We start from the raw sequence: 16,551 nt of genomic DNA on the forward strand, positions 1-16,551 counted from the left end.
AGTGAAATCTAGAATTTGAGACCTAGAGAAATTTCCTGAGACAGGTTCCTTCTGATCTTGAGTTTCCTGTCAGCATGGGATAGGAGGATTTCAAAACAGTCCTTGTTTCCCCCTGAAGCTAAGTGTTTAGCTGGTGCATTTTGGCAACAGCGGAGCTGGAAAAATATGTCTGGGTAGAACAGTAGCAGACAGACAGCAGTCAGCAAGCCAGGAGGTCGCAGGCCACAGGCCACAGGCCTTGGGCAGACACACCTGCAGATTAAACACTGAGTCAGATGGGGTTAATTACGCAGAGATTGATTCCGTCTTGAAAGAGAAACGGAGAGCGACCTCCCTGCATGCTCAGAGGTGGACCTTGGCTAAGTGAATCTAACAACTGATATTTTATTTCTGATCCAGGAAGTGTTGTGATATTGACCTTCAAGGTTCAGAGAGGAATGTTTAGGACACACAGTGAAACAGACAGCTGCAATCCAAGCCACAGTGGAATTTCCAGTGTCCTCTGCCCTTCTGGGGCAGGCTAGGGAGGGGTGGAGTGGGGAGACAGCTTCACACTTTCCTGTTTGTGTGTGTGTTTGAGATGGAGTCTTCGCTCTGTCACCAGGCTGAAATGAAGTGGCACGATTTCAGCTCACTGAAACCTCTGCTTCCCAGATTCAGGCAATTCTCCTGCCTCAGCCTCCCAAGTAGCTGGAATTACAGGTGCCCACCACTGCACCCAGCTAATTTTTGTATTTTTAGTAGAGACGGGGTTTCACCATGTTGGCCAGGCTGGTCTCGAACTCCTGACTTTGCGATCTGCCCACCTTGGCCTCCCAAAGTGCTGGAATTACAAGCACCTGGCCTATCTAATTTAAAAGGGCAAGGACAGTGGCTAGATGCCTTTCCATTTCACACCTACTGCTTTCCACTTCAGGAGTGTTCCTGTTCTTCCCACCTTGGCTTTCAGACGAGCACCTGGGCTTGGGGCTTGGAGACACAGCTGGTCCCCAAGTTCACCCAAGACAGCTTGTTCCCATGAGCTCATGGAACACCAGGCTGTCTGGAACTCAAAGTGTGTCCCATGCAAACAACATCCTAATAGCACTGAGAGTGGCCAGCTGACCAACACAGTCTGTGATGTCCATCCCCATTACTTGAAGTCCTAAAAGCTCTATGGACTTTTAGGAGCCCATCATGTTGCCATGAGCACACACTCTAGATTTAAACTTCTCATTTGGTGGACAGTGGGGAGGTGGGGTCCCCTGTGTCCATCAGTGTCCCTTCACTGTGTAGCCACTGAGCACCTGCTCTGGGCCAGGTCCTTATTTAGGGAAACACAGAGAGATGCCTCCTATGCCTCGCAGGCTGTTTATGGCAGAATTCAGGACAGATTCCAAATACCTACACCCAAGACCAAAAATGGCCCTATCAGGAGAGGTAGAGAATGCATGGAGAGGGGATTTCAAGGCAGGGAGGTCACATCCCAGTGGGGTGGAAGCAGGGAACTGAAGAGAAACTTGGGAGGATGGGCTGGACTTCGAAAGACAGGGAGGGGAGGGCATCCCAGGCCGAAGATAGGTGTGAGCAATTTCTCTTTCCCCAGGATTTGGAAGGGGAACCAGGGAAGAAGGGCAGGCACAGGCCAGGGCAAGGCCCTGTGCTGTGCAAAAGAGCCTTGTAAAAGGCCAGGCAGTAGGGGTTATGGGAAGAAGGACACAACTCGAAGAGGCCCACAGGCCACCCATGTACCCAGATGCCTGAGGGAGGCAGCAGGAGAAGCCCCCAGCTCCTGCCCAGGCCCCTCTACTCTGATCAGAGTGAAATAATGACAGTCAACTCCGATAAATCTATACTAGGGGAGGTGACCAGTCTGACTTAGCTATACCTAAAGCACACAGTTGAAAATGATCTTTAATTCTTTGTAAAAAACTTTTATTTGAGGTTCAGGGGAACATATGCAGGTTTGTTATGTAGGTAAAACCATGTCATGGGGGTTTGCTGTACAGATTATTTCGTCACTCAGGTACTAAGTCCTGTGGACTCACGAAGGGCAGGAGAGTTGTTTCCGTCTTTACCACTCCGCGCCCCAGCCCCCGCTTACCCCGAGGCAAACTGGAAGTGAAAGGAGGGCTGCAGGGGACAGGGCAACTGAAATTAACAACCTTATTTCAGAGTGAACGTCCCACTGCCATTTGCACAGCAGGAAGCAGGAGAGCAGCACTCTACGGCAGGCAGGCACTCCCCATCTGAGGCTGGAGGGTTCCTGTACTGGCCCTGGCGGAGCAGCGAGGTGGCCCAGGCTCTGCAAGCTGAACCCACGTGGAGTCAGACCGTGACCAAAGCCTCCACAGATGATACAAACTCTGCTAGAGTCAAGAGGGCTGCCGTGCTTATTGATGACATCTTTTTAAAACTATGATTTCAAAGACAGAGTCTTGCTCTGTTGCTCAGGCTGGAGTGCAGTGGCACCATCACAGCTCACCACAGCCTCGAAGTCCTGGACTCAAGGGATCCTCCCACCTCAACCTCTTGGGCAGTTGGGACTATAGGCACACACCACCACACCTGGCTTTTTTTTTTTTTTTCTCACTTTTTGTAGAAATGGGTATTGCCACCTTGCCCAGGATGGTCTTGAAATCCTGGGCTCAAGCGATTTACCCACCTTGGCATCCCAAATTACTAGGATTACAGGAGTGAGCCACTGCTCCCAGCCTCTGTGTTTTTGTTTGTTTGAAAAAGAAATGACAGCACCTTCTGGCACAGATCAGTGTCATTTCAACTGGGTCATGACGGGTCCCTCTGTAGTTAGGTAAGGCCATCAATCTTCCTTTTTAAAAATGTCAGCTGCAATTTTTAAAAAGGATATTGTGTTTTGCTTCCTAAGGCTCTTTGTATTGATCCCCCCTCCCTTCTCGGGGTTTTAGTACAACCGTGAGTGTGTGGTTTGATCTGGAAACTGTCCAGCACACAAGTCAAACCAAGAGGGCGCTTCCTGAGTGCTGCATGTTTCCACCGAGCCGCGATCCATGCCAGCTTCAGGACAGGTACGGCGGTCGCCCCTTCCCTGAGACATCTCATACTCTTCCGTGTCTCTGTTTTTGGAATGCTCAGGGTGGCTTTCTGTGGTGCTTTTTATAGGAAATCAAGATTGTGGGAAAGGGGAAAAGGGAGAGTGGTGACCAAGGGAATTTTCTTAAGGACCCAGTCCTGCCGTTGTTCAGAGAGTAGTCCCCTTCCTAGAAATAGGCAGAGCCTCTGAAGCTGGGACCTGAATGTGCTCAGGAGCAAAGAGTCACTGTTTCTCAGTGGAGTTTGTTGTGGAGACCAGGAGGGAAATGGGCTTGGAAATCTAGAATCCCAGAGCTCTCAGGGCACCCAAGTCAGGCCCCACAAGCTCTCATCTGTTGCTCAACTTTCATCCCATTTTCTTTCCTTGAGAGCTCGCATGGCCTCTGCTTGCACATCCCCAGGGACGGGGAGCTCACTCCTTCCCTAAGCATCTCCTGCCTGTCTGCCTGTGCTTCAGGCACCCAGCTGGGCTCTGTGGAGCAAGGGTAATAGAACATTTGAGCGTGTCCCCATCAGATAAAGGGAATTTCGGCCGGTCTCGGTGGCTCACACTTGTTGTAATCTCAGCACTTTGGGAGGCCGAGGCAGGCAGATCACCTGAAGCTGGGAGTTCAAGACCAGCCTGACCAACATGGAGAAACCCTGTTTCTACTAAAAATACAAAATTAGCCGGGTGTGGTGGTGCATGCCTATAATCCCAGCTACTCGGGAGGCTGAGGCAGGAGAATCGCCTGAACCCGGGAGGCAGAGGTTGCGTTGAGCCGAGATTGGCCATTGCACTCCAGCCTGGGCAACAAGAGCAAAACTTGGGCTCAAAAAAAAGGTGGGTGGGGTGGGCGAGAGCTTTATGGCAAAAGAATTGCTGCAGAGACTGTTAAGGACATGTTAACAGAGTCCTTAACATGCCCCAGGACTCTGTTAAGCTAGAGGAGAGGACAAATGTGAACACGGGATATTAATCCAGTGGGGGCACAGAGGGGTCTTTCCTGCCAGGAGCATTCACTTCTGAGCCTCCGCCCCTCAGTCTGCCCTGATGCCAAGTCCTCCCACGTGCCTGGCACCCTCCCATCCCTCCCTCCAGTGGCCCCCTTGGGATTCTGTGAGCTGGGCAGCACTGAGCCTGTCTCCACTCACTCTGCCCTTCTGTTCTCCCTGAATCCACTGCTTCCATTTCTCTCCTGTACTGAGGAGGTGGGCAGGATTTTCAGTTATTCTCAGGCAAGTAGCAGAGAGTTAACAAGGGCCCACACTGTGCCTGGCAGTGGAGTTGGGTTCAGGAAGCCCAAAGATGCCAGAGCTCCTGCCTCCCAGGGAGGCAGAGTCCAGGGGTACAGTTGGATGCAGGAGGTGGTGGGAACACGGGATGTTTGTGCAACTAGAGAGGCAACCCGCTCAAATGCCAGCCCCACCCCCCGGGCCCAGGATCAGCCTCCTGTGGCCTCCAACCACATGGAGTCCAGCAAAGTGAAATTAACAAGGTCATTCTGTATCTGTATGTCTTGAAAAAGAGTGAGGGTCCTATTCACAATCCCGGGCACAAGCGTCACTATCTCTCATGCTCTCAGCCTCGTGCTTTCAAGCCCTCACTTGTTTCCATGAAACAGGCCCTAAGCATCTCTCTCCTCTCCCCTATCATCCAGCCTCACGGCCTCCTGCTTCCTTCCACAGGCCATGCCAGGCGGCCTCTAGTCAGAGGCCCCAGCATCTGCCCCACGCCCCTGCCTCTTCATCCATCTCAGGACACGCAGCTTGTTGCTCAGGTTACGGAGATGCTACTGACACATTTCATGAACTCCAAAATGACTGTAATTTATGATTTAAAAAGAATATCCTAAGGCTGGCTGTGGTGGCTTATGCCTGTAATCCCAGCACTTTGGGAGGCCAAGGTGGGTGGATCACAAAGTCAGGAGATCAAGACCATCCTGGCGAACATGGTGAAACTCCGTCTCTATTAAAAATACAAAAAATTAGCTGGATGTGGTGGTATGTGCCCGTAGTCCCAGCTACTTGGGAGGCCGAGACAGGAGAAATGCTTGAACCCAGGAGGTGGAGGTTGCAGTGTGCAGAGATCACGCCACTGCACTCCAGCCTGGGCAACAATAACAACAAAAGAATATTCTAAGTCATAATGATTATAATCCCCTTACATCTGTATCATTTCACACCTTACCAAGTCCTTACACATCTTTTCCTCCTTCCACGCTCCTTGGAGGAGCTCTTACCAGTGTCTGAAACTGGGGAAGGTGGTGGCCTTGTCTGTCCAAGATTGCCAGGTAGGGGGCAGGATGTGGACTCAAAGCCAGGCCTCCGTCTCAGGTGTGAGGCTGTCTCCACTACACCACCTGCTTGCTGGGAAATTCTGCTCCCTGCCAACCTCCAGATTTAGCCCAGCCCCCGGGCCTCCCATACTAAGATCAACCAGGAAGTGATAAAATTAGCAGAGGTTTGGCCTCTAGTCAAAGCAGTTGCCAAGTCACGGCTGCACTTACTACCTTAACCTCCAAACTCCTGGTGTGCTCTGGGTTGGGGCCGTGAACCGATGCGTCATGCCTGGACTTGATGAAACGCTGTTGAAGGAGAGGCTGCAGTCCCTTTGGTTTGACACACACAAAGCTCTTCAACAAGCCTGCACGCTTCCCAAAGGCCATTATCATTTGTAGGGTGGACTTTGTGTATACACAAAAGATGACAGTATGTGAGACATGAAAGCAGGGTCTAGAGCTGCTATTATTAGATCACTGTTATTTGGAGAACTGGAGCATCCACAGGGAAAGTTGAAGACCCAGAGCCGACTCAGCCTAGACGATGTTTTCTTATGGGTGACATCTGCCCTGGCCAGCCAGGAGCTGTAAGATGGCCAGGCTGACACTCACCTGGAACTGGGGAGAAGGGGTATGGTTTAAAATATATAGTATTCATTGGCTGGACACGGTGGCTCCCAGCACTTTGGGAGGCTGAGGTGGCCAGATCATGAGGTCAGGAGTTTGAGATCATCCTGGCCAACATGGTAAAACCCCATCTCTACTAAAAATACAAAAATTAGCTGGGTGTGGTGGCACGTGCCTGTAATCCTACCTACTCGGGAGGCTGAGGCAGGAGAATCACTTGAACCAGGGAGTTGGAGGTTGCAGTGAGCCTAGACCATGCCACTGCACTCTAGGCTGGCAACAGAGTGACACTCCATCTCAAAAAAAAAAAGAAATGTATAGCATTTATTATCTTATTATAAAAGTAATTAATATTCAACGTAGAAAATACAGAAATATAGATGAAGAAAAGCACCTTAATCTTAGTACCCAGAAATGTTATCTTTTCAGATTTCCATTCTCCTCATAGGTACAGGCATATTCTCAAAAGTGGAAGTTTCCATGAAGCAAGTTAAACACAGCACAAGGAACTAACCATCCTTGCATGACACGGACTGAAACAGGACCCCAGTCATGGCAATGGTGAGGCACAGCCACCCCGGCTGCTCTGTCGGTGGCCTGGGGTGCCTGTGGAGTGCTATTCTGCTGCTCACCGTTGGGTTGGAAGGTCAAGGCCACTGGTGATAGAGGGGAAGCTCCTGAGAGGTGAACTCAAAAGCAAATGAAGGATGTTGTTTGGCTTTTGCCTGTTTTTTTTTTTTTTCCCTTACAATAACAAAATGCATACATAGCTATAGAAACATTTTAATTATGAAAATTATTGCAGAAAAATACCTTTATTATTGTGAGTCTAAAATTCTTTAGCCTTTAACTCACTTTTTCCCATTGAAATAATTTTTTTTATTGTGGTGTTTGATATACCTATGTTTTTAGAATTTGGAATATAGATTCTTTTTTTATACATACATGCGTGTAGGTATACATCTATAAATACATATATGTGTGTGTACACTGATATATATACACATTTATATATGTAATTTAAACATAAAATTAGGATCGTGGGAATCATATACTCTTAGATTTTGCATTCTTTACTTAGTAACACATTATAAGCATTTTCTGAGGCATTACATTTTTTTTTTACATTATTCTTCATATAATGCCTAAAGTATTATGTGAATGAAGCATGTATTATTCATCTACTCACCTATTCCACTTTTTTTTTTTTTGGAGATGGAGTTTCATTCTTGTTGCCCAGGCTGGAGTGCAATGGCGTGGTCTCATCTCACTCAACCTCTACCTCCTGGGTTCAAGCAACTCTCCTGCCTCAGCCTCCGTAGTAGCTGCGATTACAGGTGTCCACCATCATGCCCAGCTATTTTTTGTATTTTTAGTACAGATGGGGTTTCATCATGTTGGCCATGCTGGTCTCAAACTCCTGACCTCATGTGATCCACCCGCCTCAGCCTCCCAAAGTGCTGGGATTACAGGTGTGAGCCATGGTGCCTGGCCACTTTTTTTTTTTTTTTAAGACAGAGTCTTGCTCTGTTGCCCAGGTTGGAATGTTGTGGCGCAGTCTCAGCTCACTGCAGCCTCTGCCTCCTGGGTTCAAGTGATCCTCCCAGCTCAGCCTCCTGAGTAGCTGGGACTACAGTTGTGCACCACCACGCCCGGCTAATTTTTGTATTTTTGTAGAGACGGGGTTTTGCCATGTTGCCCAGGCTGGTCTTGAACTCCTGAGCTTGAGAGATCTGCCGGCCTCAGCCTCCCAAAGTGCTGGGATTACACGCATGAGCCACCATGCCCAGCCTCTCTTCTACATTTTAAGTTGCTTCCAGTTTTTTTCTACTATAAAAAATGCTCTGACAAACCTATGACTCTGTCCATGTCTCTCATATTTTCTTACAATCGACTTTAGAAATAGGATGACTTTCATGAAGTTTTCATATTATCAATAGTGTAATAAATCCCCCAATATAATGGCTGGCACACAGCAGGCATTCAATAATTGTTCGCCACAAATAGGAAATCAAGTAAGAGAACTGACGAATTCTGTGATTGCAGAGGGTTAGGAGAGAAGTGTGCTCCACCTCTTCAGGCATGATGTAACCGGACAGTCTAGGGTAAGAGGGATGAGAAGAAATGGTGTTGATTTTGCTCCCAGGTGCAGATGGACCTGCCAATACCCAGAACAAAATGATTCTTTGCTTTGACCCAAGCATGCCAATACTACCTTCCCTGATGCCCTCTTGGAAATGCCCTCTCCTTGATCCTTGGAGACCTCCTGTAAGCCCTTACCTTCATCACAGGAGGTGGGGATAGGGAGTTAAATGGCATTGATTACACACTTGATTCAGAGCCTTCATGTAGCTGGAAACTGACCAGAGAACAAACAACATGAATCATTGTGTTCTCAAAAATTATTTATTAGCTATTCTCACTCATGGGAAAAAGATATAAAAAGGTAAATGAAATTGAAACAAAATAAGATGAAAATCCCACAGCATTTCTCCAAGGACCTCAGCTAGATGATACAAAATGGACCACTAGGGCTTTCGTGTTTACAGATTACTTACAGGAGGACCCATCAAAAGAAACGACACTTTAATTTCTACCGAGGTCTGTGGTCTAATGTGGTACAGTAAGAAGGGATTTTTTTAAACAAATAAACTAGAATGCTTACTAGCCCATGAGTGACATCTCTTCTAAGCCCACATGGTCAAACCTGTGAACTGAACGGCTGGGCTCCTTTTTGGTTTCTGGTTGTTTTTCGTTTTTGTTTTTGTTTTTGTTTTGAGCTGAGGGTCTGTTGTCCAGGCTGGAGTGCAGTGGTGTTGATCACAGCTCACTGAGGTGACCTCTTGGGCTCGAGCCATCCTCCCACTTCAGCCTTCCAAGAAGTCGGGACTACAGGCACAAGCCGCCACACCTGGCTGATTTTTAATTTTTGTTTGTAGCAGTGAGGGTCTCACAGTATTTCCCAGGCTGATCTCGACTTCCTGGGCTCAAGCAATCCTCCTACCTCGATCTCCCAAAGTGTTGGGATTACAGGTGTGACCCCTGTGCGTGGCCTGGGCTCTTTTTTGGAATGAGTCTTCCCAGTCCAGATGATTCTCCTGCATGTCCTTGTGGTGGCCAATCTCTGTTCTTTGATGACGGGTTGCTTTCAGATAGTCTCACCTGGAGCTGGTTGAATAAAGGATAATGGGGTTCTGGGATGTAGCCGGGAGATAAAAGCTGTGAGTGCTCTAATAATGAGGTAAGTTTTCTTATGCAGGCCCCGGTTGGTCCTGAAGTCCTTCCCTAAAGAGGTGATCTCAAAACCTATGCCAAGTGACGTGAGCGTCAGGAGAATACGCGCACAGCCTTCCAGGGTGAATGTGTGATGGGCCGGCATTGTTTGGACGCTTAAATACTGGGCTGGTCGTTAAAACCTTGGCTTACCTTACCCCTCTGGGGCTCGATGGGTGCTAAAGCAGTATCGTTTGTACTTTCTCAAACAATGGAAGCCTGTCAACATAAAGTTATAAGTCCAAGAAAGGTCGGGTCTTAAAGGAGTTCCATTCTTCAGAGGCAGACAGCAAGGGGCAGCCTTTCCTCCCCTTCCTTCTCTTCGGCTGCTTGCTTCCTGGCCCAATGGAAGATGCCCATGCATTTGTCCTTCATGTCACCTGCTCCCTGGAGGAATAAGGTCTCCAGCACCAGCAGCGCACAGGCCAGTCCTCAGCGGGTGGCCTCAGCACAGTGACCCACCCAGCAGGAGGGTTCAGCACCTTGATCTCAGGACGTCCTGGAGCGTCTCTCTAGCGGGTCAGACACTGCCCACGGGTCTGGCCCAAGGAGCCCCGTCCTTCCCCCAGATCGGGAGGCCCCGAGGGCAGAGCAGGGGGTGCACCTAGTCCTCCGGGATGGGGGTGTTGCAGTTCCCATGGTAGATCTTGACGTGGCCTTCACACCGGAAATAGGCCTCGAAGACGTCACTGTAGCCATGGTCCCTCCACCAGGTACACAGCTGCCGGTTCCAGGTACAGTCCAGCACATGGAACAGCTTGGGGTGCTCCATGCCGATCATGGTGAAGAAGTCCTGGTCCCCGAGGTGGCCGCGGAAGTGGTACTTGTCGGCCAGCTGCTGCACCCGCGCAGGCTCCAGCAGGCGGCTGTAGAGCAGGGACTGGCGCATGGCCTCCAGGTTCAGCAGCATCACCCCGCTGTTGAAGCCCGGCAGCCCCTCGGGGGGCGGGCCCCCAACCCTGGTCTGGGGGTTCTCATGGCGGAACTGCCAGAACGTGTGCCTGTGGAGAGAGAAAACAGTCAGCCTGCTGTGCGGGGGTGAACCAACCGGCAGGTGTTCACAGCAAGCCCGCATGCAAACACTGTGACGTGTAGAATCCACATCAGACTGCCAGCAAGTGGCAGAGCTGGGACCTGAACCTGGGGCCCTGGACCCCAAGCCCCAGATTCTTTCTAGCATCTTCTGCTACATCCTCATCACAGCCAACTTTGGAATTGACTGATGATGTCCCAGGCGCCACGCTAGACCGGCCTACTTACTCCCCACACAACCCCAAGGCATGGGTGCTCTGAGATGATACATCATTTCACAGCCAAGAAGACCGATGCTCAGAGAGGTCAAGGTGTTTGCCCAAAGTCACACACTGAGTAAGCAGCAGAAGCAGGGACTACACCCAGACAGTCTGGCTCCAAAGTCCACATTCTTAAGATAGCAGCAACCCAGGGAGAACCTACCACCCTCTTGTCTTCATCTGTGATCTCGAAAAGGAGAAGGGAGAGAGAAGCAGGGGACGAAATCCTGCCTAGAGACCAAGTCAAGACACAGGAAGCTGAACCCAGCCTGGAACAAAACTGTTTTCTGCTTTAGAACAAGGCTCATTCATTGAGCCCCAAGCCCAGCACTTCAGAAAGGCGGGGTCGGGGCCGGGGGCCTGCGACAGCTCAGGGCACACCGAGGGTTAGGGTGACAGCCAGCTGCAGAAGAGCCAAGTAGGATGATGGCTGTTTTAGAAGGAATGTCACTTTAATTTCAATTTTTCTCTCAGCAGATTTAGAAACCAATCTAGGTTCACAGTTCATGAACTGTTAGCCTCTTCTAGGTCCTCCACCCAAATGCTTCCATCTGGAGGAGAGAAGAAAGGCCTAGACACTTCCCTGTGAGAGCCAGGGTTAGGGCACCGCCCTCTGTCCTCCAGCCTCCAAAATATCAAAGCCTGCGTGTGCTGCAAGGGGTGTGCCGGCGGAGGGGACAGGCGCCCAAGCCCTCACCCACAGAGAGGAGGCTGCAGCGACCGTGCCTGTGACCTGGAGGAAGGAGGAACATCGGGAGGCCCATTGTGGCAGGAACAGGCGTAGGAGTGGGTCCTTAGAGTGGGGGACACATCATGGCAGAACCAACTTGGCTTCCCAGCCTGGAGATGCTACCCCGCTGGTCCCATGCAGAGAGAATTCCCCACCCAATCCCAGGATAGGATCGGGGTGGTGAAGCAGAAAGCAGAGGGGGAATAAAACGAGGAGCCTGCCCAGAGTGGCTCTCAGGGACCACTGCCCAGCACCAGGTCATTGCTCTGCATCTGGGAACGAAGAAACCTTCCTCAAGGTCTCACGTATCACAAAGGGTGCCACCGAGAGTTTGATCCCGCTGAGGGGACGCATTCCCTTAGACATTCTTACAGGGGGAATTCACAGGTTCAGTCTGTCTTTTGCTGTGACTGGTCTGTGAGTGAAACCAAGCTCTGGTCCCTGCCTGGTGATAACAGCCTTGGCAAAAATAAGCTTCTCACGCAAACCGAGATGCTGTCATCTTGCCACAAAAGCCTGCGGTGATGGGGCCACACAGGGTGGGGACGCAGAGTGGCAGCTGTGTGTTCATTTTACCCAGCTTCTTCCAAGTGGTTCATTTCAGGACCAGGTTATAAACCAGCTAAAATTCCACCAGGCAGACCAGGACACCACGACGTCATAGAGGAGGGACCCTCTGACAAGGGACAGCGGGTACTTTACCACCAAGGAGCTCGATTTACCCTTCAAGGGGTGGGAATGGAAGCGTTTACCAAGGTGCAGCAGAGACCCAAAAGGAGGGAGGACACAAGTGGCAGGCAGGCAGAACCCATGCCAGCCGAGGTACTGGACCACCTCATGCTCCATGGAGCCCACGCGTCCATATTGCTCCCCAGAGGACCCAGGAGGGAGGGGACTCGCCCGGATGCTTGTGCGACCCACGCAGTCTCCTGTGTCCACAGCACCTCACAGCAGGACCACAGGAAAGATCACAGGGCTGACAAGGAACGATGGAAAGGCCGGTACGGGGCGGACTGTGTAGCTGTCAACAGTGGGTGGAAGCAAGGGCAGGACACGACACAACGCTGCTGCTGCTGCACCTGCCCTTTCACTGAGCCACCCACCTCCCTGCCAGAGCTACTGTGGGGTTGAGTGAGGAGCAGGAACCATGGAGAGGATGCTCAGATGTCTTCAACAGCCTCTATTCTCTAGCAAATTGGGGAGCAAAGAGGCTGCCCACAGCCGTGGGTATCCTTACCAACCTCAGCAGAAAGGCTCCCAAATCTTCCACGCCTGCAGCAAGGATCAGCAAACAGTGACCCAGCACTGAGCTTGCCGAGCACAGGATATGGGGACCAGAGGCAGAGGGAAGAGGAAGGAATACGCCTCCAGGAGAAGGCCATGGCACAAGTGGCTCTTTGGGGACAATGCCCAGCACCACTGCTCCATCAAGATGAAGCAATATTTGATCATAAAGAGCCAGGAAGGACTGGTCTGGGTGTCAGCCTGAGAAGCAAAGGAGGGGCAGAAAGTGGGGCATGGAAGCGGCCCAGCGTGTCTGCTGGAGCAGAAACACAGCCTCAAGAGGAACAATGACCATCTCAACACAAAATGATGTCAGGGGGCCCTTGTTCAAGGCGTCCCCGCTATCCCAAAACGAACCCAGAAAACCAGAGCAGTCACCTAGGAAAATGGCATGCTTCTCTGGCCTCTGTGTCTGCTGGTTCTCGTAGTGGAATCGCATCAGCCTTGGGGTAGGAGTGATCCGGGGTGTGGGGAGTACCAGAGCTCAGACAAGGAACTTCGATCCCACAGTCAAATGGCCTGAACAGGTAGAGTCGCCAGGCCCTCAATGCAGCAGCACAGTGGGGGTCACAGAGCCCTCTGACACTCTCCACCTCGGCTCCCTCTCCCTGGCAGCCCAGGGCATCGTTGCCTGCATTTTCACAGAAAGGGAACAGAGAGCCTCAGTTTGTCACAGGTGGGACTTCTGATCTCTGAGGTCCCTTTTATCTGACTGCCTCAGATTCCATGGGCTAGGGTTCCACGGAGCTGCACTTGGATTTCAATCTTATTTCTGAATATGGGTGGCATATGCCAAAACCAGAGCACGGGGGACAGGGTGATTGAGTCATGCTGCCGCTGCTGGAACGTTGGTAATTTGGGGGTCAAACCTGAGGCCTCTTCCAGGCAGGGCAGTGAGTGTCCCAGACCCCTGCCCCTTCTTCACAGGGGCCTGGTGCTGATGACATATACTCAGGGGCACCACCAGTGGCATGTGCAGAGGCTGCAGGAAACCTCTGTATAAATGCAGCTATTTGGGTCTGAGTCCTGGAGCATCCAGAAGTTTCTCTGACTAACCTCCCATGCCCACAACCAGCCACTTTACTCTGATTGTCTGGGTTGGTCTAATTGTCTGACTGCCTGGCCTGTGGAGAGTCTTGTCCCATCTTCCATAGTCACCCAGAGACCTGTGGTAGAGGGGGTAAGTCTTTTATCCCAACTGCAAAACAAGCCCCCATGCAGACAGTCCAAGGTAAACACTGGTTCTTTCTCAAAGTCAAGGAGGCCCATTGGGAACATAAAAATTAAGAACTTTTAAGAACATTCTTCCTGGGGTAAATGTAATTTTCTAAATTTTTAATATTGAATATAACTTAAGAATCATAAAAAAGAATATTACAAGCCAGTGAACTCATTTTCAGGACTAAAGCCCACCTTGATGGAGAAGAGTATCTGAAGTAATTTGGAAAAGCAAAGTTCCTTCCTCGCTTCGAATCTTTCCCTGATGATCACAACCAAGGCCGCTCTGCTAGGGACTTTCTTTTTTTTTTTTTTTGAGACGGAGTTTCGCTCTTCCTACCCAGGCTGGAGTGCAATGGCGCGATCTCGGCTCACTGCAACCTCCGCCTCCTGGGTTCAGGCAATTCTCCTGCCTCAGCCTCCTGAGTAGCTGGAATTACAGGCAGGCGCCACCATGCCCAGCTAATTTTTTGTATTTTTAGTAGAGACGGGGTTTCACCATGTTGACCGGGATAGTCTCGATCTCTTGACCTCGCGATCCACCCGCCTCGGCCTCCCAAAGTGCTGGGATTACAGGCTTGAGCCACCGCGCCCGGCCTGCTAGGGACTTTCAAGAGACCTTGGCAGGAGAACCTAAAGCTCATCCTCCCCACACACGTGGCCATCAAGCCTCCCTCCTCCTCTTCCCGCTACTCCAAACCCCAGGCCCTTTTGCCTCCGGCTCTTCGTGATTTTTTTTTCTCCTACCCCTTTCTCAGCTCCTCAGGCTGAGTTTTCCACCATCTCCTCCAAGAGGCAGGAAGCGAGGACAGGAACATGCTGAGCCGTGCTGGCTCCACCAGACTCTGCAGGAAGGTTCTAGAAGCCTGTGCTGACTCAGGCGGAGTGCAAGCTGTAGGCTCTCAGGCAGAGAAGGCTCCATTTGAGGTCTGAGATTCAGCACGTGGTCTCACGTGGCACACCTCTGGAGTGTCCTTCAGGCTTGAGAGCAGTCACTGAAGGGCCAGCACCTGGGCCTCCTCCCAGAGGAAGCAGCCGGCCCTGAGGCTGTGTCGTCAGCGAAGCCCGGAACCGGGAAACGCCATTTCCCTTATACCCATGCATGTGCGCCAGGCCCAATGAGCTCTCGATTGACTTGGAAGGGACCTTGTTTTCCAGTCACCCGAGATAAGAGGCCAGGAGGGAAGAGCAACACTCGGCAGCTGCCCAGCGCTTCATCCACACCAGCCAGGTCGTCTGGGGTGACCCAGGGACATTTCAAGTCCTGCCAGGCCCAGAGGCTCTCTAAACACCCTGCGCCCTGGCTGGGTGATGCCGGCTAATTTCAGACCAATGACACTGCATCTCGGTCCTACCTGGAGCTGAGGCTGAAGTTCTGTGGGGGCAGACTCGAGCTCTTCAGTCCTTTAGGGGAACCCCTGCCCTCTTCGATCAAACTGGAGAAGATGTGGGCATTCCCGGGGTTGTAGGGCCACCACAGAGTTCTACAGTGCCTGTGCCCCCAGGGCATTCCCTACTTTTAGCCCACAGCTGACCCTTATTAGGATCTCTTGATAACAAGACCTAAAGCGGGCTTAGGTCTCCAGCTCTACTGGACAGAGAGGATAAGAAGTGTTCCTAGGCTGGGTTTGGTGGCTCATGCCTGTAATCTCAGCACTTTGGGAGGCCGAGATGGGTGGATCACCTGAGGTCAGGAGTTTGAGACCAGCTCAGCCAACATGGCGAAACACCGTCTCTACTAAAATACAAAAATTAGCTGGGCATCGTGGCACAAGCCTATAATCCCATCTACTCGGGAGACTGAGAGAGGAGATTTGCTTGAACCTGGGAGGCGGAGGTTACAGTGAGTCAAGATCGCCCCATTGCACTCCAGCTCGGGCAACAAGAGTGAAACTCAAGTGTTCTTGACGTCACACAGGCTATTTGCAGTAGGACCAAGAGGGGCTCCTCATAGGGCCACGGTCCCTGAAGACTCTTAGGGACTCCTGGTTCATGTACCCATTGTGCAGATGAGCAAGCTGAGGCTCAAAAACTGCCCTGCCCAGAGTCACACTGCTGAAAGGGCAACCCCCACATTTCCAGGAAAATCATGTGTGCTTTTCCGCAAAGGCCTCTGCCCAGAAAAGGGAACTGCTGCCTCCTACCTGCCCAAAACAAGCCCTGCGGTGAGGTCAGCCAGCCTGCCAGGGCCCACCTCCTCCAAGCTCACTGCACTAGCACGTGACAGGCCTTGTCTGGGACAACAGAAGGGACATTAAGCAGGTGACAGGCACGTGCTCACCCGTGTCTGTGGGACCTCGTAAGAAACAAGTGCTTGTCTTCAAACCCCAGCCCTCTTTGAGGTCCAGAAACTGAGTTTCCAAACCACAGCATCCCCAGAACTTAGAAAGAGCAAGCAGGGGGCGAGGCAGGGACACTGCTTCACGGGCTGAGAGGGCACTGGGATCAGTCCTAAGTGCTGAAACCAGGCTGCCTGGCAGGAGAGGAGAGGAATGCTGGGGCACTGAGACCCACAGAGACCCTATGAGGAGGCACACGGCTGGTGGCTTCCCCTCCAGCCCCTCCCCTCCAGAAAGAACCAGCAGCAAGACCTCCGCCTCCTGGAGCCTCTCCCTGCTCGCTGGAGACTGCCGGTGCCCCTCGTTTGCAATGGCTGGCGTCTCTGCACAGCCTGAGAGAATGAGGGTTCAGGGAAGGAGAATGGCCTGGGGGAAGGTCTAGGGACTCAGGAAAGTGAGAAAGGAGGTGGCATCTGCTGAGCGGATGTGCACAGCTTTAATCAGGACAGCACTACCGCCCACCCACAGCCACCCGC

At 51.4% G+C, this 16,551-nt stretch overlaps 1 protein-coding gene across 2 annotated transcripts in view; it reads right to left on the reverse strand.

Moving 5' to 3' along the window:
- Window positions 1-8,670: 8,670 nt before the first annotated feature.
- The window catches only part of XXYLT1 (xyloside xylosyltransferase 1), a 191,542-nt gene continuing 183,661 nt past the window's right edge, over window positions 8,671-16,551 (reverse strand). For both annotated transcript variants that reach the window (XM_074404761.1, XM_003927163.4), the window contains exon 4: window positions 8,671-10,213. In XM_074404761.1, the coding sequence (XP_074260862.1) occupies window positions 9,817-10,213 (397 nt within the window). In that variant the 3' untranslated portion in view covers window positions 8,671-9,816. The remainder of the gene's footprint in view (window positions 10,214-16,551) is intronic.

This window comes from Saimiri boliviensis, chromosome 8, assembly GCF_048565385.1.
Source record: "Saimiri boliviensis isolate mSaiBol1 chromosome 8, mSaiBol1.pri, whole genome shotgun sequence".
Classification (NCBI taxonomy): Eukaryota; Metazoa; Chordata; class Mammalia; order Primates; family Cebidae; genus Saimiri; species Saimiri boliviensis.